This window comes from Amia ocellicauda, chromosome 2 (assembly GCF_036373705.1).
Source record: "Amia ocellicauda isolate fAmiCal2 chromosome 2, fAmiCal2.hap1, whole genome shotgun sequence".
Taxonomy (NCBI): domain Eukaryota; kingdom Metazoa; phylum Chordata; class Actinopteri; order Amiiformes; family Amiidae; genus Amia; species Amia ocellicauda.
The window spans coordinates 6,560,094-6,584,727 of NC_089851.1; the positions used below are offsets into that span (position 1 = coordinate 6,560,094).

The 24,634-nt window shown below is 34.7% G+C and overlaps 2 protein-coding genes across 4 annotated transcripts in view; one reads left to right on the forward strand and one right to left on the reverse strand.

Annotated features, from left to right (window-relative positions):
- ghrhrb (growth hormone releasing hormone receptor b) overlaps positions 1-3,178 on the forward strand; it is a 29,319-nt gene extending 26,141 nt beyond the window's left edge. For both annotated transcript variants that reach the window (XM_066717117.1, XM_066717126.1), the window contains 3 exons: positions 21-150; positions 2,248-2,289; positions 2,680-3,178. In XM_066717117.1, the coding sequence (XP_066573214.1) occupies positions 21-150; positions 2,248-2,289; positions 2,680-2,820 (313 nt within the window). In that variant the 3' untranslated portion in view covers positions 2,821-3,178. The remainder of the gene's footprint in view (positions 1-20; positions 151-2,247; positions 2,290-2,679) is intronic.
- Positions 3,179-6,422: 3,244 nt separating this feature from the next.
- The window catches only part of LOC136763265 (pituitary adenylate cyclase-activating polypeptide type I receptor-like), a 64,902-nt gene continuing 46,690 nt past the window's right edge, over positions 6,423-24,634 (reverse strand). The window contains exons 8-14 of one of the 2 annotated variants that reach the window (XM_066717148.1): positions 24,095-24,248; positions 23,555-23,615; positions 22,647-22,716; positions 22,233-22,324; positions 12,775-12,904; positions 11,879-11,920; positions 6,423-11,254 (exon numbers count right to left, since the gene is read on the reverse strand). In XM_066717148.1, coding sequence (XP_066573245.1) covers positions 11,066-11,254; positions 11,879-11,920; positions 12,775-12,904; positions 22,233-22,324; positions 22,647-22,716; positions 23,555-23,615; positions 24,095-24,248 — 738 coding nt within the window. In that variant the 3' untranslated portion in view covers positions 6,423-11,065. Of the gene's footprint in view, positions 11,268-11,878; positions 11,921-12,774; positions 12,905-22,232; positions 22,325-22,646; positions 22,717-23,554; positions 23,616-24,094; positions 24,249-24,634 lie in introns of both variants that reach the window. The other variant, XM_066717139.1, reaches the window with a different exon arrangement.

The window sequence follows — 24,634 nt, forward strand, 5'->3', positions numbered from 1 at the left end:
TTTTGTTTCTTTGTTTTTAGGAGGCTTGCGAAATCAACCTTATTTCTCATTCCACTGTTTGGCGTGCACTATGTGGTCTTTGCATTCTTCCCTGACAACACTGGAGTCGATGCCAGGCTTTATATCGAGCTTGGATTGGGCTCTTTCCAGGTATGTCATTAGTATGTGGAGTGATATAAATTAGCACACAGCAACACACGGATATGAACGCGACATTGCTCTCTGTCTAATAACTGCAATGGTTGGCTGGTGTTTTATATTTTATATTCACTTTCAAGTGTGAAGTGTTCTCCATTAACCAAATAGATTTAGATCAGTGTTGTGAATATGTGTATTGATGTTTTAAATTACACTGAACAAAAATATAAACGCAACACGCAACAATTTCAAAGATCTTACTGAGTTACAGTTCATATGAGGAAATCCGTCAATTTAAATAAATTCATTAGGCCCTAATTCATAATCAAGGGCCAGATTAAATCAAAACTTTGACCCACCTGCTAATAGCAAAACTACAAACCTGTAGATCATAGCGGTTACATTTATGATTAGAAGAAAGTGTCATCTTACTAAAAATGAAGCCGCAACTGAGTACAGTTCTGTAGTTTTGTATTAGCCGGTGGGTCAAAGTTTTGATTTAATCCGGTCCCAAATTTGAAGGGATGTGCGATTGGCTGCTGACTGCAGGAACATCCAGCAGAGCTGCAGTCGGGTCAAGACCCTAGTGAGGATGACAAGCCGCAGATGAGTTTCCCCAAGATGCTTTCTGACAGTTTGTGCAGAAACTCTTCAATTGTGCAAACCCACAGTGTCATCAGCTGTCCGGGCGGCTGGTCTCCGATGATCCCGCAGGTGAAGAAGCCAGATGTGGAGTCCTGGGCTGGCCTGGTACAGATGGTCTGTGGTTGTGAGGCCAGTTGGATGTACTGCCAAATTCCCATTCCCACAACATTTTAGAGTGGCTTTTTATTGTCCCCAGCACAAGGTGCACCTGTGTCATTATTATTATTATTATTATTATTATTATTATTATTATTATTATTATTATTATTATTATTATTTATTTCATAGCAGACGCCCTTGTCCAGGGCGACTTACAAAATATAAGAGCATTACAAAGTGCAATAATGCAGTGCAGTTCAAGGCATTATACATTTTACAAATTCAGAAATTACACAAGTGTATAGGAGATATACAGTAAACAATATATAAGGTCTTACATCCTGGATTGTAAAAGCTCATAAGTGCAGACAGGATGTTGAGTCAAAGTTAAGAGCATAGCGGAAATAAAAATAAACAATACAAGTGCTAGTAATGCAAAGGCAAGAGTATGACAAAGCATTGTATAAGTGCAATCTTACAGGAGAATTAATTACTAAATTACAAGTACAGTCTGAAAAGATCATGGTCCTGCTGTTTAATCAGCCTCTTGATACGCCACCCCTGTCCTGTGGATGGATTATCTGGGCAAAGGAGAAATGCTCACTAACTGGGAAGGTAAACAAATGTTGCGTGAAATATGAGAGAGAAGCTTTTTTTTAATGTGGAAAATGTCTGGGATCTTTCATCTAAGCTCATGAAACGTGGGACCAACACTTTACATGTTGCGTTTATCTTTTTGTTCAGTATATTTACAAAATTCATGGACTTAATGAATGTGTGTTCAGAGATTGTGGTATTTGTTGAGTTTCCATTCTATTCCAGATGAGACTCTTTCCATACCGCATTGAGGTGATCAGTGAATGTGCTGTTCTGTGCGTTTGTCTTCCCTCATAGACAGAGTTATTCTTGAAATGTAAATCTCTGTTGACATTCATGATTAAACATGATATTTATATTGACTAGACCACACACTGAGTAAGTCAAGACATTTTATATATACTATATTATCAATGTACTAACTAAAATGTGTACTGAAGATATCGAGAGGCTATGCTGTTAAATTTCCTTGGGAAGTGGAGTAAACGTCTCTTTTAGGAAGCTAGTATTGTACAAAAAAACTCAAGGTATCTAAATATTTAATTATAATTGCTCGTGGAAGAAGCAATTTTGTTACTCTAAACAACATCAGAGATTTATATTCTGTTATATATAATGATGATTGCTCTGGATGTCTTTTTTTACAGTTTTTTACTCATCTCTTTAAAATAATTAAAATTAAAAAGGATCTTGTTACATTTTAATCAGTGAATAAATGAAGCATCTACAAAACATAAACAAATTCACAGATTTTCTTTTTGTTTTCAGGGTTTTGTTGTGGCTTTGCTCTACTGTTTCTTGAATGGAGAGGTACGTGTGTAATTATTTCCCACCATGAGGTCATTCATTATTTATGTATAATTGTATTTTTCTTATGTTGAAAAACAATCCCTTCACTAACCACTGGCTATCCTGCAGGATGAGAGTACTTCTTTATACTGAGGAACAGAATATTTTTTGCATTAACTTTATTTGCAGGAAAGATTTTAAATGGTATTGTGTGTTCATAATCTTCTTATTCAGTGTATTTCAGTGAGTGTTATTAATTATAAAGTGCCCTTTTTGAAGGTGGTCTCATCTCCAGAAAGGTCTTCAACATTCAAATCTCCCCATTGTAATATTCCTGCTTGTCTTTACAGAGTTACCAATTTTCTGTATTTGTAAGTTGCGGTTGGTTTTCATTGAAGTGTGTTGTTTCAGGTCCAGGCTGAAATGAAGAAGAGGCTGGGAAAGTGTCACAGCCAGGGTTACTTGACTTTCACACAAAAACGCAAACCCCTGTTCACAGAGAGCAGCACTGTGACTCAGCTCTCTGTGCTAGAGAAACATTCATCTGTTTGATATGTATCTTTTTTGTTGGTTGACAGTGATGCTCTGTTGCTGGGTGGCATTGTTTTTGTCCATTTTGGTTATAGATTTAGTGTATATATAGTATGGTGTATGGTCTACATATGTGTGAGAGAGAGAGAGAAAGAGGGAGTATGTGTACATATTTACAGTGAGCATCGATTAGATGACTCATTACAATATTATTGTATTATAAGTAACTTAGAGCCATTGGCCATTGGATGTTTACTTTTTCAAACAATTACATTAATACTATTTTTCACATGCCATTCATATGTGGACAGTTATTCACATCATAGCAGCTTGTGCAGTTTTTATCTGTCTACAATATTAAGAAAACAAAACTCTACAATGTGGATAATCTATTAATTCTATATTGTTTATAAGCAACATGCATATTGATATTAATCTGTAAATATATGATGCACTTGATTTCTCCAATGGCGAGAATCGAGTAAATATCTGGAGCACTACACTGTAAACTTTCTAACAATTATTGTTTCATTATTTTAATACAAAAATATATTTACAAAATGATATTCGTTTAGTGTGTAGAGATCAGATATTTAGCTGTGGTATCAGGCACTGTGCACTTAGTTTAATAAACCCTAAAACATCAATCGCATCTGCAATTGCCATTTTAAATATTACAATATGTCAGAGCTTTGAAAAAATTTAAAGAACTACAACAGACATAACCATACTTTGAAGTATCTGTCTTGTACATCTGTTTCTCCTCATCAGACTACTGCATCTCTGACACTGACATCATTTTGTATTTATTTCTCTACACTATTTTGAATTACATGGATTAAAACTGAAAGTAGACTGTTGGGCTATCCTAACTTCAGTGAGTTTGTTACATTTGAGTCCATGCTATCTTACTGTTGGAGCCTGTATGTAATTATGGCTTACATTTTATACATTTTTGAAAGCTTTGCAAAATGTCGGGGTGTCCCTCCTGATGTTATTGACAGCAGGCATTTGAAGCAGCAGTTGCTAACTATGGAAAACCTTCCACTGATATATGTGTTTTTACAAAATAGGAGATTTTTTTAGTTCTTGAGTACTTTGAGTAAGTTTCCATCTTATAAACGTGTCCAGAAGTTAAAGCGATGACCATGAGTTTTGAACAAATTCTGCTTCAAGATTACTGCAAGAAATAAGTGTTCTTAATCATTTTGGATTCTGCCAAAGCCCTCATTTAAGTCGCCCTCCTCATCAGTTAATAATGAAATGTAATTTTGCCCCTGTCTGAGTCAAAGCACATTTCCTATTTTCTGGTCAATGTCAAATGTCCACCCCCCTGGTGTTAGCTCTGTACAATCTGATAATTGGCAGCAGTTTTAATAATCTGTACTGTGCTGGCACTGTTGCTAGCAATTTGATAGCAATTCAGTATCTTTAACTGGGAAAGGCAGTAGGATTTAGTGTTTTTTCCCCATACTTTCGTGATTCAACTGAAACTACCAAATGAGGACTTAAAAAACAGAGAGTGGGTGAGAGAGAGCGAGAGATAGATTGTGTTTCAAAATAATGTTTTCCTTCAACTTTAGATTCACAACTTTTTGGATGAAGTTCTGTAATCTGTAAAGGTGCTTTTGAAATATAAATGTTTGGTTTTATCTTTATAACACATATCTACACAAGTATTGACCTACACATTGATTACTCTTAAAGGTGTGCAATACATAAATCATCTGAGTAAGAAACAATATGTTACCATTGAGTGCTGTTTTCTGTTCAGGTATGAGGAACTTCTCACAATCAATCATTACTCCACTGTCAAAAACATTTAATGCATTTAAAATCAATATTTCAGTCATATACAAAACCTCTACTATATACATCAAACAGATACACATTTACATCACGGTGAAAAACAGCAGGCAGTCTTTCTCAACAACAGGAATATATAGTGTTACATTATCTGTACATGAATTACATTCAAATTGAAAATATTAGATCAACTACTGGCCACATATCTATTAAACATTTTTGTTACCCTGGGTTAGTGGTTGTTAAAAATGTTTGCTTAGCAAATTACTGCGTATATTTGAACTCCAATTAGTTTATGCCATTATTGTAAAGATACAGAAGGATTTGCATCGCATTTTGAATTGGGCGATAACAAGTCAAATTCCAGTGGCAGCTGGTTTTGTTTATGTTAAATATGATTTTTTTGCTCTTCATTTATCTTTTGTTTTGTAAAAAAGCTTACAAGGTTCAAATAATTCTCACCTAATTCTGTGTGATATTTTATTGTTTATGCATTTTGTTCTCTAATAAAAGTATTAAAATATAGAACAAACTTAGGGTAAGTTTTGTTTGATATTTAATTTAAAGTGTCAATAATTTTGTTTTCTTGCATCACCATTTGAGAGACTACAATGTATGTTTTAACTGATTTGAAAAAGTACAAATAAAAATGTAAATAGTTTGCCGAGACATTGAGCAGTCGGTTTGGTTCGTGAATGTATGGAATATGAAATAGATTTGGAAATGCACTGTGTGTGACAAGAGGGCTCTTAACTTGGTAATAAATCATGCATGACACAAGTTACTTCATGGCAGGGTTGCACAACAAGAGTCTTTGGGGGCCACAGACGTCTTTGATGTTTACTTTATTGTATGCTCCATGACTCCATCAACTGATTTTTTGCACAACTGTCACAATGCATAATTCTGTCAAGGTCCCGAGCAGCTGCTGAACCAAAAATGTACACACGACTCGCAGGACTGTGGCTCCCAACGATCAGTTATGCATCACTGTTTAAAAACTGAGGAAAAAATAACACACTCGGTCGGTGCATTTTCGGACAATTCCCATTCATTCTTTTTTTTCTTTTTCTTTAACAGTTTTGAGACATGGTCGTTCTGTCTGTGATTTAAGATTCAGAATGATTGCTGGTGTTACTACAGTCACAAAACATGACAATCTGTACAGCAGAAATATTTAAACGCATGCACAACATCAACAATCACTGGTGGCTTTTTTTTTTGTCTTCAGTTTGTGCACCTCAGCTGCTTTTGTAAGGCCATACTGGCTCAATCAGTAAAGTGTCCCTGAACTGAACAACTTCCCAAAGAAACAAATGAATTTAAACATATTTTCCCCTTATCTCACTAATTTTTCACATCAAAACCAACAGCTTGTTTGCCATTGGAAAGAAAATAAACCACCACCGATGCATGCTTCTCTCTATACACGATGACATTTACTGTAAGCTGTACATTTACAACATTATAACAAAGGAAATATATTTTAAGCACAGAGCAGATAGATACTTCTATTCACTTGCATCTATTACCAATCCATTTAGAAAATACGGCAATATTAAGATTAAAGTTGTTTTTCATCAGTAAGTAATCTCTAAACTCATTGTGCACAGCCACAATAGCTTTTTAAACATAAAAATAAAAACATATACTACTAAAACCACTACTTCAGTGTTGATACCACTGCATTTCAGCAAACTGAATAAGGAAAAACAGTCACTGTTTTTTATATCAATATTGAAAGCCTCTGAAGACATGTTATCTAATAAAAAAAATACATATATATATATATATATATATATATATATATAGTATGTATTTTTTTTTTCTTAGTTTTGAGAATGGATTAGTGCAATGCAATGGGTGTGAAGTGAAACTAACACTAAACCAGTTAAATGTGATTAATTCTCACTAAAAATGTGTAGCTATGAGAAGCAGACAAAAATAATAACTAAACTATACATCAGATAGTCCACATGCGTTGTGGCTTATTAAACACAGATTGTGAATTTGACCTGACCCAGTTCTGTATTGAACTCTTTTATACTGAAATATCATTACAATTCTCTATCAAAATTAGGTTCAACAGATATTTGTGTAAGATGTTAATTACTGTGCTTAGATTCTCTTTGTACTTTTTGATGAACATTGTGATTACTCCTCCAAACACCCTAAATGTCAGATTTATAGGCTTTTACAGAAGGTATGATAACGATTGGCTACCTGGCTGTTTATTCATTCTACAGTTACAGCATTTCTTACAACACTTGTTCAGGCAGAGTTACTAGTGTAACGTTAATTTCCTTGTAATCGTTGATTATTGTATTGCACAGAAAACGTTACTTATACTTAGGCCCAAGCCACTGCAAGACATTTACCCACCGGCAAATTGTCAATTAAAAATACAGGACCTCATGGTGCATTTGCAATAGGCACAAAGAGGCTGCCATCAAATACAGGAATTATAATCTGCAAACGGTAGATAGTATGTATTCAAGCAAAGGTTCTCACATATATATATTTTTTAACTTCTTCTCAACCTTTCAATCATCATCAGAAAAATGTTTAACACATGTTTGCTTGCAGAAATGTAAGTGGGATCTTTGAACGCAACAGGAAAATGTAACTGTAAGGAAGATTCCTAACAGAAACAATACTGAGATCTTTGTTTACAGAATACTGGTTTTATAGGTTGTGAGAATATATACTAAATACAATACAAATAAGTAGCGTTTTCCTTGCAAAATGCACATTCCAGATAAAGAGGGCTGCAGACTTTCAGCCTTTATTGCTTCCGAAAACCCTATCTGACAAAACAAAACAAAGGGCTTTAAATAACTCCATACATATGAGGTTTGTTGACGGAGACCTATATAGCTGTTGTACAAGGTCAGATGTGGTACGTTTTATCCAATAACTGTCAAACTCTTGGGAAAGAAGTTAACTGTGACCAGTTGGGTGGTTAATAATTAAAGAAAGATTTAAGATATCAGAAGAAGTGTCCATTGTAAAGCTAGTATAATGAATTCACTTTGTTGTGAATTGTTTCTTGCTTGTTCTGCTTTGCATTTGCTAAACATAACAGCAGGCACGTCTCCAGACTGAAGGATGCATTTTATTCTCATAAGCTGTGTTGAGTGAATACAGCTGCCACACAGGACAGATCAAGCAGTCTTTTACAATGCTAGCTTTAAAGTATAAGTGCCAATTTCATCACGATCAGAAAAGCGAGATATAATAAAGACACAGAGTTAAGCTGCTCTAATTACAGCAGGTAGAGACATCAGAAATAAAGGCTGAAAGCATCCAGACCCCAAAATAAAACACAACAAGCAACTGAACAGTGCCTGGAGGGTAGTGCTAGACACTGCATATTTCTGTGCTTGGCATTTGTACACTGATAGCCTGAAAAAACTGTTCTTTATGATATATTAGGATCATCGTGGTCTGCGTTAATAAAGTTATAATACATGTTTAAAGCTTTTTTAAGTGTTACATAATGTATCATTAGCATATGAGGCACATCTGAATGCTTCACAAGTTGGCTTAGGTATTTGTTTAAGATTTACAATTGCAGATGTGTTTTGACCATGCAAGACGGCTGCTTTCATTTTTTTTCTTTAGTCTTCAATGTGATGTATAGACATAGACGGGCAAATATCAGGATTGACAAAGATCATATTCATGTTTTTAGTCTATCACTATAAAACCTTCAAACACTGGCAATGTGTACCAATATAAAGCAAAAGGATTATCACCTTCCATTTGAAACAATGTGATTCAGTCTTCAATTGAAAAATAAAATCCCCAATTCATTTAGCTTAAAAAAAATAAGTTATGTTTATTAAATTATACTTACTTATCAGTTATATCTTACTGAAGATTACTGACTAACCTTAGTCAGTACTAGTAAAGTTTACAGCTAAATTACAGTTCAGAAAGGGCAAGCAAGCCTGTGAATGTGAATCTTGCATGTTAATCCATTGATATAGTTTAAATGTTTAGAGATTATTTTTAGTTTACAGATATTGACAGCTCTGGTCTTAACTCTGTACAATTATCTAGAGTCTTTACTACTACTTGCTAGAAGATGTACTAGTTCAATAATTCATATTTATTATTTACATATAGTTGATAAATAAGTACAGTTTATTAGTAGTATTATAGTGTGTTAGACCTATATGGAATGGCATGAAATGCTGAAGATATAGAAATGTCCTATAAAGTATGACCTGGGTCAAAAAAGTTCCATCAGTTTTAGTTTCAAAAAGATATATAGGGTCAAAGGTAAAGTTCTTGAGCTACAACCAAAATGAGCTAAAATACTGTAAAGGCCTCTTGGTTTATTGTATTGAAGAAACATAAGAAAAGCACTTTTGTTATACATAAGGATGTTTTATATAACAGCTTAATACTTCTTTATTCCAGAAACACAAATATTGTTTTAATCCTCTCTGATTTAGACAAATGAATACTGTTTTGTATTATTTTCACCAAAAGGCACTTTGGGAACTGAAATTTTTGAAAATCTAAAAATAAAATGCAGATCTTCAAAGAATAATCTTTAAAAAGGAAAATCTGCAGTGACATCAGTTGTGAGTTTTCTACCGCCTTTGCAAATTAATAGATACCAGAGATTTGGAGAAATTATGGAGCAACTTGAAACTTTATCTTTGGAGTGCTTTAAACTAAAGCATTGATCTAATGGCTTTTGTATAAATCTGGTTTGTTCTTATAAATTCTTCCAGTTTAAAGATTTCAAATAAGTAGTAATATGTCAGGATTTAATTTATAGCTAAATAAATACTCATGAAAAGTCTTGCAATTATCCATGTAAAATATATGGCAAACCAGCAAAGCAAATTAATAAAATCCTTTGCCTGAAGTACTAAAGTACAACTTTTTTCTTGGAAAAAAGTAATGCCCTGTAAAGCAATTCAAGAGACTATTTCATCAGCTATTAAACACACATCTACACAGAAACTTCACTTGCATAATTTAAATGGACACACACACACACATTTAGTTTAGAAACACTAAAATGAAGACTCTACAGATTGGACTCCAGTAGCATTTTTCAAGGTAAGATCAGAGTTTTACATGAATTTCACTGAATAAATCTACCAAAAAAATACTAATATAAGACCTAGAAGAAGCCCATATAAAAGAAAGGAAGATTAAATAATAAACTTTACAGGCGTGACATGGAAAAGAGAAGCTATAGAGCGAAACAAGAGGAAACATTTTGGGAAGCCTTCATCCAGCAGTGGATCGATATAGGCTGATGATGATGATGATGATGATGATGAAATATAGACATGATACTCATTCATAAGTCTTTTGTTTTTTGTTGTTGTTTACATTGCCTGTGATTATATCTATTTGTAACTAGAAGCATAAATACTTTTCAAAATAAAAAAATAAAAAACTCAAGCTACGTTTTCATATAAGTCTTTTATATAATTCTGTCCAATTACATTCTGGAGGTGCTAAGGTATTGGCTGCTTCAGCACTGAGCAATATGACAGTTTTCATGTGTTTGGCTTATAATGCCGGTTGCAACTTGTTTTTGGAATTTTTGTATTGGCAGATCCATCTGCTTTGACATAGCCTACTCTCATGTGTACTTAGTTTACATGATCTAAACCCCTCTTCTTCTCTATGATTTTTTGGTCTCTACATAAAATGTAACGCCTGTTGTTGATGTACTGTAAAAAATATCGACCTTCTTAATCACAGTGAGATCCTTCTCGCTTTTAACATCTTTCTGACACACTTTTCACCTCTTGTGAATTCTCCCTCCTGCCTCTTTGCCAAACAGACCCTTTGTTATCGTTTAGCTCATACTAAAGTCTTTAACCGTTCATACGATTGCTGAAGTGTCCAGATTGCGCATTTACCTGCAGTGGTAATGGGATTGTACTGGTGTGGTAAAGCTCTCCTTTTACCTGATCAATCTCGCAAAGTGCCCCAGTTAACTTTTCATAAATTGATTCATGAATTTAATGGACGCCTTTAATTAGCCAATTACAGAAGAGGAATGATTATTTACAAGTGTTCCACTCCAGCCACGTTCCTGTCTCTGCAGGCAACATCAAAGCAACTTGATGATATCATTTTTTGAAATATTTTAGCAGAAACGTGATTATTTTTTCGTCGGTGCACTTCACTTCATTTAAATATGTGTCAGGATGTTTTGATTCCTCACCGGAGGAGAGTTTGAGCTCGAGTTTCATGACAACAGCATACACACCAACACAATGTGAGTTGCCTACAATTCAATGAATGATCAGATATACACACTTCCATAAAATGAGATGCATCTTTCAGTAGTATGGTATATACAAGAAATATCCATGCTTTCCTTTTATTCTTTTGTCATTTTCACTCTGAGGCACCAGGAATGTGGTGCCGCCTGCTTGTACTTCTCACGGGACTCAGACAGAGGTCACCTAGCACTTCATGTCACCAGGTTCTCCGCATTTATGCTCGACATCCGAATCTGAGAGCTGCTCTTGCTCAGAATGGACAGCTGCGTCCCCCCGTTCACTCCGCTGCTTGCTAGCGACGGATGACGATGTTTCAAATCCACAACAAAGTACCGGTTGACTGTCCAGCTCCTCCATTTCCTCTTTATTTCCGACTGCACCTTTAGGGAGAAACTTGAAAAGGTCATTTTTTAATGTACTTAGCTGTAAAGGTGCACGCTGGGTTACAGTTACACAACCTGAACTCTACATATATCCTAGAAAGAAAAAAAAAACGATTACATGTTTTAACAGGAATGCACGTAGACACCACTGCTGGGAATTAAAAGAAAGACTGTGTGTAGACCTTAACCCCCCTGTGGGTTTAATTCATGTATGTATTTATCATGGGCAATGCAGTATACATTGTTGCAGGTTAAAAACACAGAAGAGATGCACTGCATACAGGGTTTCTAGCCAAGGCTAATTTGCAACCCCTGTCCAAAGTTGCATTAAATGTATTTTTTAAGACTGTGTAATATATATACAAAAATTGCAATCCATCTGAATAAAATAATGGAACTATATAGCCTCTGTAAAATGAAAATCAAATCAATTACAAATATATTTCACGTTAGGCAAATATATAGGCTGTTACTTCCAAAAAAAAGGTTATTTCAAATGACCTAATAGTGAAAAATTATAGATATTACCAATATTACATAGCTTGACACCAAGTTGAATGCCAGCAGTTTAATATCCATAAAACACATTTTACAATACACCAAGGGATTGGTTGAACTTACCTCTCCATTTAGAAAGCAGTACAGGACTGCAACAACAAAACCCTAAAGGGACAGAGAAAGCAAAGTGTGCTATATTAAATAAAACAACACCTATGTTTGCATGCCTTGACTTCTGCTGTACAGTTATACGTGAAAATGGGGACTACACCCAGTGGCAGAGAGGAGACATTCAAGACAGAGCCTTATTGTGGATCAGAAAATCTAACCGTGTTGTATAGATATGTGGGTCAGTCAGTAACAGCCGCTGCTTGTGATTCCTAATTTCCGGAGTGGGTTGTTTAACCTGTTGCTGTAATTAAATTACACCAAAAGATTGAGGATCTTTGCTGACATTGATCTCATGACCCATACTGATGCATTTGAATTTTTAATAAACAAGGAAAGTGAGGAATAATGCATAATTTTATACTCAAAATAATAATCACGTGAAGCCGTCAAATTCACAAAATCCGTGAATTTTTCCGGGTCCCTACTTAGAGTCCATCTCCTCAGAATTGCGCAGCACACATTTATTTGTGTGATTGCAGAATACAGAGCACAATGTATTTGTGTGGGAGACAGTACAAGGATAAGACAATATTACCAATTTGCAGTGGATGACCCTGAACATCCCACAGGGGCTCTGACACACAACAGACCTGACCCGGGTCTGCTGATTTTCAGTCTCTATGATTATAGTTATAGATCAAATTGAGAATTACAAAATCATTCATTATGACCTCTACACCATACTGGCATGCAATTCAGTATGTACAGATATTAAAGCACAGTTTTAATGTGTGTCTCATTCTGCCAAAATAATTGTTTTCCACATGCCAATTTAGATCCACAGTACCATACACCTCCACACAAACAATAAAACAATAAAACACAATAAATCTATATTTTTTTATTACCTGGAAAGATCCAAGGCCTAGTTCAAAGACAAGCCTCTCTCTCTGACTGACGTCTTCAGGAGAGAAGGCAAACACTGTGTAGTGAATTCCAAACAAGGGGATCAACAGCAGTGTGGAGCGCGCCAGCCTCCTGTCAAACAGATAACTCGTCATTAGTGGCTTTTAAACCTAATTATTCTTATTATTATTCTAATTATTCTTAAACACTGGCCGACGCGCCGGGAGACTGAACCTATTTTTTTCCGTGCCTCTTGTATTAAAGCCTTTGTTAATTGCTGTGTAATCTGATTGTCCTCTCCTCTAATGTAAACTGTTTCATCACGTAGACAGCTGTAATTATAAAACAATTTTTCTTTCCCACTCTTTTTCTTTCTTCATTCATTTATGTTTATCTGCACTATGTGTATTAAAACACTGGATTTGTTTCTAATTACAATCCAAAATGGGGTGCCTTCTTTTTTCTTTTTCCATTTTTTCTTTTATAATGTATTCCTAAATGCATTATATTTATGTAATACATGCTGTGACACCACCATCTTGGTTATACCTGGGAGAGACCAGGCCAGTGCCAAATCAGGCCACTTTCTCCGTACACACTTTTCAGTCTAGGGGAGTAACACAGGCACATAAACACAGTGGCCACTGAAACATTTACACATTTAGCATGTAAAAATAATGTACATTTAAAGGGTTCAATTGAATCATTGTCAGGTAATCGGTAACCATTTGAATGAGTTATACTACACAGGTTTAATTATATCTGTCCAGGTTTAGAACAATATAATGCCATTAAAAATCCAGAGGAGATATATCACTGACACGTACATATTCAGAGAATACACTATGATTACTTGTAATGCTAGAGCTTATAGTAAACAAAGGATTCGTGAAATACAGTTGTTCAACAACTCCAGAAGATGATTACAAATAACAATATGGAAGAGGGACAGAGATGTATATATAAAGACATGATAGAGAACAATGGGATAACATATATGAACATTCACGGAGCACATTTTATGATATTACACTTTTAAGGTCACACGTTTATAAATAGTTTCTCTGGATTGTATTTCAGTCAGAAAATGTATTAGAATTTGTATTAACTTCATCTACAAAATAGAAACATATTTGTTTCTTTCTTTCTTTAATAAGATGCCCCACCATGTAGATTACACTTATTTACATGTTATAGTTTACATTAAGTAATAAAGTAATTTTAACAGCTGGTAATGAATTAATAATATGGATAACAAAAATAACAAAAATAATAAGGCGACATCCAATTCATGTCCCGTGTGAATAAATAACACATCAAATAATAAATACGAAATATATTAAGAAATATATTAATACAGAAAATTCTTGAACACATGATTCTGACATCTGTGCTATCAGTGGAATTGCAAGTTTTGAGTAGAAAATCAGTTACTCCTCTGTCTTTATAATAGCAAAGATTTTACAAATCCTCAGGGGGATTTTCAGCATCTCTGTGCTGAGCAATTGTATGCAATTCAGTCTACAATCCTTTTTTTTCCAATTCACATCACTTGCTGTGGTAAATTGTAATGTACTGTACACTTGACTATGTTCACTGCTTCCCTCTAGCTTTGCATGTTAAACACACCATTTTTGATTTTTAATAAAGTGTTTGATTTTTAAGGTGAGGTGATGAACAGATAGTGTTGGAAAACAAAACAAACAAAAAATGAAACAATAATATATAAAAAACCTACTCACAAAACTAGAGTTTGGACAAAACGACTAGATTTAGTTTCAGAATTAGGGGGGCAAATATACACATATATACAATTTTAATTGTTGCAGCTGTGTGTGTATATATACATATTAAGGTAATTTTCAAGATTTTTCTCTTCAGTCCTAACCTCCCCCAGAGCTCTCCAGCACATCATACAGTTTGTAAATGTCAGGCCCACCGGGTGGTTATTGCATCAGTGTAAAATCAGAGTATTTACTTATAGTAATTCAGGTTTCATTTTACTGTGTGGTTAGGGGTTTTATCATGCTTTAAAACAAACACTTCTCCACAAGTCAACTTCCTGAGGATACAGTATGGCATTGGTGATTGATGTGGCTCTTATTGGGGGCTTCTGTTTTTATATAATCTGTTTTTAATACCAGAATAAAACAAGCCCAAAACTTCATGTCAACACCTCCATGTTTGACTGTGGGCTCTAGAGATCTGACCATATTGCCTGTATTACAAGTACAGTGTCCTTTTAGAGCTGCTAAACTAGTTAACATAACTAACAGTTCTTGTTTTTTGCATTTGTGCACAAATGTGATGGGTTATTACCAATTCTTTACTTGTAATTCACCTTTAACTTCCCTTGTTAATTAAAAACTAAAAACATAATTCTCCTTCTGCAGAGACACTCACCTAAATCAGATTCTCATTGTCCAGATCAGCTGGTCTGATCCTGATAATCTGTAGTGTCTCTGTTATCTTAGGCTGTGAAAGGTGTCTGCAGAAGTAGCAGTTTCAAAGGAGCAAGATAATATATCTCTTTGTATGTGTTCTGGAAATGTCTGATCACGCTTTGAATTACTGAATGATTTATGTATGTTTTTAAATGATTTATCCGACGAGAAAGTTTTACATATATATATACTACCTACAGCTTGTTCACACTGACTCATGTCAGACAGAAATCACAGAGCTCCATAAGCCCAGTCAACAGCTTCTTCTCACACAATGTTCCTAGACGACAACTCACATTACAACAACTCTAGTACCAACAGCAGGAGCAGCGCAGCACCCATGGGCAACATCTGCTCCCTGAGGATCGCAGCCAAGGATACAGTCAGCCCAAGTGCTCAGACACTTACTAACACCAACTGGGACCTCCCAGCAACAGTTTCCAGTTGCAAGATATTTTACCAAGCTGGTGATAGTAAAACCCTGAACTTCCAGATTCAGGCTATTGAGGGCCTTCCTTTGTATTTCCTTTCAATCAGCTGTCATTTTCAAAGGCAAAAGAACGATGCTAAGTTCAATACTATGTGTCATAATGCACTCTTTGGTTGACCAAACCTGTTAGAGCAGTGGTTCCCAACACTGGTCTGGAGGAGCCCCATCTCTGCTTGTTTATGTTCCAACCAAGCTCTCAATTACTTAATTGAGCACTTAATGTAACTAATAATTTCCTAAAGCAGAGCCTTTTAATTATTTTAAACAGTAGGATTTTTAAGTTAAAATTGTATAAGGAACTTATTATTTTATTAAGGAACCAACTTTATATCAAAATTTTAAAAATCAAGTGTAAGCAAATTATTACTTCAATTAAGGGTTCAATTAAGTAATTGAGAGCTTGGTTGGAGCAAAAGCCAGTAGGGTAGGGGCTCCTCCAGGACTGAAATGCCAATGATATGCATCAAGACAGCAGACAGCACCTATGAATAACACTGTTCCTCTAATTGTTAAATCCTGTAGTTGTTGCCTACAGTGCCCAAAGTATCTCCTTTGTCTTTTTTGAATGGGTAGCATTATAAAGCAGAGAACACAATGCTTATAAAATGTGATTATGGGAAATGGTCAATTGGAAAAGCTACATGTTCATGCTTCACAAAAACACTAATGCAAGTATGTCCACTTACAGAGTAATGGTAGATAGTTCTGACATCTTGCAAGAATGATGGTTAGCCCTCTTAGGCTTACAGTAGCATTTCTGAACGCAGCTGCTAAATATGACAAGGTTAACATATTTCAGGGTAATACATAGTCTTGAAAGGTATCTCAGATTACAGTTAAAACACTTGCAAAATGATACATCGAATGAACGGAAAGAAAACAACGCTAAGCAAAGCAAAATTAGGAGAGCAATAATGGACAAATAATCACTGGTCTGTTGCATATCAAAATCAGGTTGTTTTAAATTAAAAAATATTAGCGATTTACTTAAGACATGACAAACAACCAAAAACACACAAGACGACACAATAAGCGGGTATGCTGAAATAAAACACAAAAACGTTTGGGGCAAATTATATTTAAGGGAAGCATGGTGTTGGAGAAGCTCAGACAAGTTTTCAAAAATGAAACGCTACAACAATTGTTTGGCATTACTGAAAAAAATTAATAAACAGCACGCTGCAAATGGAGGAAAATACACGGCACTGTTAACATGCTTGTTGCATGGTATCAGATGTTTTGTTATGCTGCAAGCTGCAAATGACATTGCAAAGGTTGGATAAGAATTTGGGAGAAATTGCCAAGATGTCAGAATTATTACCCTTTTCTATTAATATATTCTAAAACACTCCAGCCCCATTTACAAACAATATTATTATTATTACTATGAATAATAATAATAATAATAATAATAATAATAATAATAATAATAATAATAATAGGTGGCATTTATTGAACTTATCTTTTGCTTTCTAAATATCTAATTTTTTTCTGGATCTGCAGAATGCTAATGCAGGATTAACACCGTAATTAGTTAGTTGGCTAGTATAAATACATCTGTATGAAAATCTACTGAATTGAATATGGTCATTATTATCATTAGTGTCCATCCTTGAATACCTTGGTTAACAATAGTATGGATCAATCAATATTCTTATATGTACAGGAAAAACAAAAAAGCAAAAAAAGCAAAAATAACAATATCGGGAAAACTAATTTCCAGGGATTCCCTGGTGATTCATTTTGCATCAATTAAGCACTTACTGTAGAATGCACCACATCCCATAGTTTTATAAACAATAAAGTTAAACTAAACAAAATAAGATAAAGGCCTTAACTAAATCAAAACTTTGGTCTACCCATAAATCGCATATTACAAATGCATGCTCGATCATGTCTGTTGCAATTCATTAGAAAGTAGGAAGTGATTTCTGACAAAACGTTAGGTGTGTAATTTGCTATTCATGGGTAGATCGGAGTTTTGATTAGATCAAAATAAAATAAAATAATATAATCAGTAATATGCATAGGCGGACTGGCCATCTGGCAATTCTGGCAAATGCCAGAAGGGCCGGTCCATTTTTTACTTCGGTGGGCCAGTTGATTCCCCCGTGGATTCGCGGACTGCACTTCCCCAGGACCCCGCCCTACCCCCGGACCGCAGTTCACCGGCATACCCCCACTTCGCCAGCAGCCGCCCCCACTCTCCTCAGTGTGGGTAAAAGTCCGGGGCCGTTTTTTGGTCCCAGTCTGCCCCTGGTAATATGTATGTGATAATTGTAAAGAGCAGCATCCATTGAGTTTTAGTGTTTAAACTCCTACTCTGCTTGCTTCAGCTCTTCCTGCTTCTCCATTTTTCTTCAACACTTCCTGGATTTTGAGGCAACTACTTGCGCAGGTTTCTACGTTCCTCACAGACATTTTCAGAGTTACCCGCCTCACTGTCCAATCTGCTCCCGCTGTGTTTTTGGCAGTGGCATTAATCCTCTGACCATCTCCTTGGAAGCAGCAGGCCTTCACACTCACAACCTGCCTCGAAAAGACCTTCTGTTGCAAAGACCACATCGTATTCATTTTGGAAGTCATGGCTGACATTGATGGGGGTTCACCAAGATCAATAAACAAACCAAAATCTCAATAATGAAAACCAAAAACACAAATGTTTACTTCATCTGTTCAAGAAAGAGTATTTCTCAAACCTGTTTTCCTGTACAATAAGCCAGAATGTTCAAAATCTTGATGTGAACATCACAGATGTGCTATAATAATAATAATGTGCTTCTGAGGAAAAATAATTAAGATGTTGTATTACATTAGCCATTTTAATATAAACTTCACAATATGGTATGTTAGGGCCGTAGCTATATATACTGACATTAGGAGTCCATGTTGTGTCCAGAGTTTTCCTTGTAAATGGGGCTATTGTATTCTTTCTACATATCTGGGTGCTTGCAGCAAGACAAGGACTACGCACAATGGCACTCTTTATCATTTTGCAAATCCACTCGTGCTTTATGCTGTATAGGAGTGTTGCTTATCAAAACACAAGTTAATATGCATTACAATATCTTGTGAATATGGAAAGTGATTCCTACGATCCAACCCATGTTTCTCCCTTCTTTCCCACAAGATGCCAATGAGTTACTGGCTGGAGCTGATTTAAGATTAACCAATGATTGTATTACTGATGTTGAGTAGTTTGTCGTTGTTTGTTTAATAATTGTGCACAGCATAATTTGTCTGATAAAAAGACACAAGCATTTGAATAAAGATGGCAAATATTTGAAGTGCTAGCAAGGGGTATAATAATAATAGTATTTTATATTTTACTGTTAGAAAAAGTGGAGAAACGTTTGCTTTGGAGAATAGCCTTTGACAAGAACAGCTCAGTTTTATGTGTTTTATTTAATTACATGGTTTTCTACTTTTGCATATATTCCAATGCAATATAAAGAAAACATGCAACAATGGTTGAATGATGGAAGATATTTTCCATCCTGTAATGGATTTTTGAAATGGTGGAAAATGTAGATCAGTCAAAACAAATACAAATATCCTTAACTGTTCCTCAGTTCGTTAACCATAATAATCTATATAGGATGTGATATATCCTTGTATGAATTGAAATGTTAAATGGTCAAGGTATGCATGTCTTGACATTTCCTAATGGAAGATTTATCATAAGCTTTAAAAACCGGCATTATAATGAGAAATAATAATATTAAAAAAGAATAAAGGAATAAAATGAGAGCGTATCTAAATATTACACTACAGAGACTTCAATATGGTCACAAATACTAAACACCATGTATATCATTGAAGATCATCAGTGTATTGATAAACAACACTTCATTATCAAATGAGTACATTGAATTTTCACATCGAAATAAACACATTTATTGTGGAAAACACATAAAACAATAGTTTAAATTGCACACCTTTGAAACTATACACATAGGAAAACTGAAATCCAACAAGTTTCATTACAGTGTAGACCAACATGCTTTGCTGTGTCCCAGAATGTTTTCAGAGAGATTAGTAATGTATAGAATTGGCATTTTTAAAATCTGTATTTTGTGTTACACGTGTCATCAGTTCATAACTTCAAACCTTTGTATACCCTTTTTAGATTAGAAATTATTTTTTAATTACAAGGTATAATCAAAGTGCCAGGTCATAAGGGTCTATGCAGTGTGGAGTTATTGAGCTCACACATTTATGTGATATATTTTAACAATTTTAAGCCTCCATGGATAAGGGCATCTGCTAAGAAATATAATATTATTAATAATAATAATAATAATAATAATAATAATAATAATAATAATAATAATAATAATAATCATAGGCCTTTTAAATCCCATAGTGTGGTTAAAGAATATGATCAATGTAAATCATACTGAATTATACTTTTCATTTTCCCTGAATGTTTATGAAAATACAGAAATTAATTTAGACAAAATAAATAAATAAATAAATCTCCACAAACCATTTGACATATGTCATTCATAAATTAAGCTATTGTGACAGGATCCACAGAAACAAGAATATAGGAATTTACTTAACACTCCAATGAACACCATAATCTAATAAAAATGTATAATCCGTAATATAAGAGATGCTAAAAGCAACTGGGTAATTTCTTTCCAAGAGAAATAGATGGCACGGTGTCTCCCCCTATTGGTCAATGTAATGTGTTCATCTTAGGGAGTATTTATTGTACATTCATTTCATATGACTTGCCCAGGAGGTGTATCTCAAAGGGGAATTTGAACAGTGTGCATTATGAAGCAAAGACATAAAACAGGCCACGAGAACATAAAATGCTTAAGACAAAGCTGTTTTATTACAAGCAGGATCATGTGCTGTCAAAACACATGTATATGGGCTCAGCATGGCACCGCACTGGTGAAGAAGAATCCCATAGACATTTTGCCTTTCTAACATTGCGTCAATTTGTGCTGCTGAGGCACTGTGGGTATGTACTTTGTGCTGCTTTCTGGATATTTTGTTTTCCTTCAAAGATTGAATTTGGAGGACTGTCAAGATCCACCGTAGCCCTGCCAGTTAAACGCAGGGCGCCATTGATTTTCTCTGAACATGGCAACAAAATAACTACGAACTAAATCCCAATAACATCCTCTCTTACTTTCTATAACAAGGCCTGCTCAGTATTGAACCACAACTTCTGAGTAATGAACCCGGAAAAACCTGCCATTCTTTGCTCCGTAACCACAAATACACCAGTCAAGAAAGATTTAGGAAACTATGGGACTCGTCAGAACTGTTCCTGCTGCACAGTAAATGCCTTCCATTGATGGAATTAATAAAATAACGCTCTGATTCATTCACTGTAAATGTGAATAATTGATTAAAATAAGGCCCATGCGGGACTATAGTGAACAGGCTATATAATCTGGGTGATGCTTTTATTTTCTCATGTATTGCCTGGTGTAACTCTTCACTTGGGGGTTGGCCTTAATCTGTCATTTAAAAACTACAGTTAGTTCTGAACTCACTGTTGCTTGATTTCTTACTAAAACTAAAGCAACAGAAGACATTTTTTCAGTCAATTACACTGTCTCCCAGGGTCGAATTAAATCTAAACTCAGAGTAGAAGAGAGATGCATCTTACTAAAATGAAGCCGCAGCGGAGTACAGTTTTGTAGTTTGAAATTAGGGTGCATCGAAGTTTTGATTTAATCCCAGCCCCAGATGTTTTAATTGACTTGTTAAATCTTGCAATGGCTTAGCCGCTTTTGTCAACTTATACTCCTAGATGTGTTCTTCATTCATATAATTTAGTTAACCTGTCATTTATCCATCAGGCTGCTTTTATATGGCATTTCCTTCCTAAATCCATCAGCGAATCTGCATCTATTTCTATATTTAAATCCCAGTTTAAGACTCACTTGTTCAGGCTGACATTTAACATTTGACAGTAAGATAAAGGTGTTATACAATTATCTATTGTATTGTAAATAATAATAATAATAATAATAATAATAATAATAATAATAACAATAAAATAATAATAATAATAATAATTATTATTATTATTATTATTATTATTATTATTATTATTAGTCAGACTTTAAAGAGTAAAATGTAAAGAAGGAAACTGTTTTAACATATACAATATTTGCATGCAAGATCTACACTCAAAGAGATATTAACCTCTGTTTAGTGAGAACATTTATGGAAAAGAAAATGGAAAGAGAACAAACATTTTTGATTTACATTGATGTGTCTGAATAGTTATCTGTTTAACTATAGTTAGCAAAGTATGCAACACAGATTTGATTTTTCAAATTGCTCACTAATGGGTGTTTTATTATTAGTCTGATCATTTATAACCAATGATAATCCCTGAGAGTTATTAATTATTATAACGAAAGGATATATGTAGAGAGGTGTAACATTAGATTCAATCAATACATTTAACCATCTTTAACTTCGGTTTTCCTATGTGTATGTTTTATAGTATTTCCACACAGTAATCGGATGCTTTTAAGGTCATACTTACAAATAAATACTTGATTCATTGCCTCCGATGTCCGGCGATTGCAGCTTTTGCACGAGGATAATTATAATTCCAATAAACAGGACAAAGTTGATCTAGAAAACAATAAACATTACCAGCTATTGTGTTACTGTTGTTGTTACACATATATTGAAAGGAAAGCAACAGACGAGATTTTAATATTTTACACAAACCTACAGAATAATAAAACAAAGAACAGCTAATGACATCAAGTCAAAGAAATCCTCAAGAAACAGACCAAAAAAATATATAAAAAAGAGATCTATTATTATTATTATTATTATTATTATTATTATTATTAATTAGCAGATACCCAGAGCCACTTAATTATTTATTAATTATAATTATAATAATAATAATTAATTATAAAGTGTAATTATCTTGTGAATTTCTCACCATAATTGAAGCCACAACCGGTCCTTTAATGACCCACCAGAGGGCAGTGTTGTCATTCATATCCCAGCATCTATAAATATTCAAAACATAAAATAAGCTCCTCCTATTGATTCCAAATCCATATTATAGAAGATGAAATAAAATGGATGGAAAGATTAAACAAATCCATGGTATTCTTTTACAGTAGCTTCCAAAAAACGAATTGGCAAAGGATAACATGTTTCGATCACTTAAATCAAAATGAGTGTAGTAACTGCAGATGAAGCTAGGCCTTCTGAAATACTAGCGAAATCCAATCAAAATGAATCATCTCTGAGTAGGCAACGGGTTTTGAGTAAAATTAATATCTATAGTAAATATTTAAATATGTCTGCATAAACCCTTTTGCAATGGAGAGGGTGATGCCGTATGTAAAAATGTGTTGAGGAGCTGAACCAGGCATTTGGAACCCCTCCATCATGGGATGTCATTGTTTTTCACTGGGAATGATCAAATACATGTTTCAATTGCTTTAATCTTTTCCATAGAATGACATTTTGAAACGGACATCATTTTAAATGTATTTTGACTGAACCAACCAACAACCTCATTCAGTGTAACCTTGCAGAGGATTTTCAATCACAGGACAGACGTTGCATGCTAGTTTGACATCCATTCAATCCTTTGTAACTCCAAATAATATTTGCCACCAATACATTTGTTCAGAGGGCGCGGACAAACCTTCACTGTCCATCTTGACATTATTAAATGTTGGCCTAACACAAAGAGAGTAGTACAAATAAACAGATGTCTAAAGACAAGTACGGCATAAAACAGAATCCTTCATGGCAACAGGAGACATGCGTTAAACATACCAACACATGTACATAAGAGCGGAAACGTGTTTCTTGTTGGTAAACTCTTCTTACCCAGAGTCATCGAAGTGAAGTCGGAGCACGGCCCATATTGTAACACAGACTGTAGGCGTCCCTGCAAAGAGAAATAGGACAGATATAGATTTTATGGAAATGTTTTGTGCTTAAAACAAACCAAAAGCAAAACAACGAACTATATATAAAACATAGTTACATAAACATGAGCTTTGCAGTTTGCCCACTAATTAATTATAATGAGGCAGATCATCGGCTTGTCATTGTCAGAGAGGCAACCAGATGGAGGACACGAAGGACGAGGCAAAGTTCATTGTGAAGGTCATTGTGTGATATCTTTGTTGTCTATTCTGCCGACATTAGGTAAACCTGGTAAAAGGATTTAGACCTGACGGTTTTAAAAGCACATCCATGTTATCTATCTGTAATTTCCAGATGTTAAAAATAAATAATAATCATAACTAAACAAACTTTGGGACCTCAAATAACTCAACAATGTTGTATAAACACATACATAAATCACAGCTAGCTATTTAAGTATTTATTTTCTAGCAATGTAAAGGATAAAGGCAGGCTCACCCCATCCAATAATGGTGTACCAATAGAAATATCTCCTCTCTGGAAAGAAGGTCTCCACTAGCAAGGTGAACAGGTACAGTCCTTCAATGAAGAGCCAGAAGTAGTTGGACATGACGCAGTAATGGAAGAAGACCATCACTGCCTTACACTCCACCTGCGCAGAAACAAATCCTCAAGTCAGGACACGCTATGTTCTGGGTTTGAAACACATTTCACAGACGATAGCGACAGCTGCGTTGCATTTCTGGGCTCATGTTGTGAATGTGTTTTGTTTTGTTTTTCCAAAATCTCTACATCCAGATTACCGGCATCCAGAATACTCAAATATTTCAGTTCTGCTCCGGAAAATGATTTTGCATCATCAAAATAAGCATTTCCCATTGATATGCTGGCTAAAAAACACAATTTTAAACTGAGAATTATAAGACATCATTCTACATGGAATATGTATCAATGGCATGGTTGATAATTACCATTTATGCTGTCCTACATGAGAAAGCAACGTAGACCTTCTGCGTCAAAGATCTGTGTGTTTTGCTG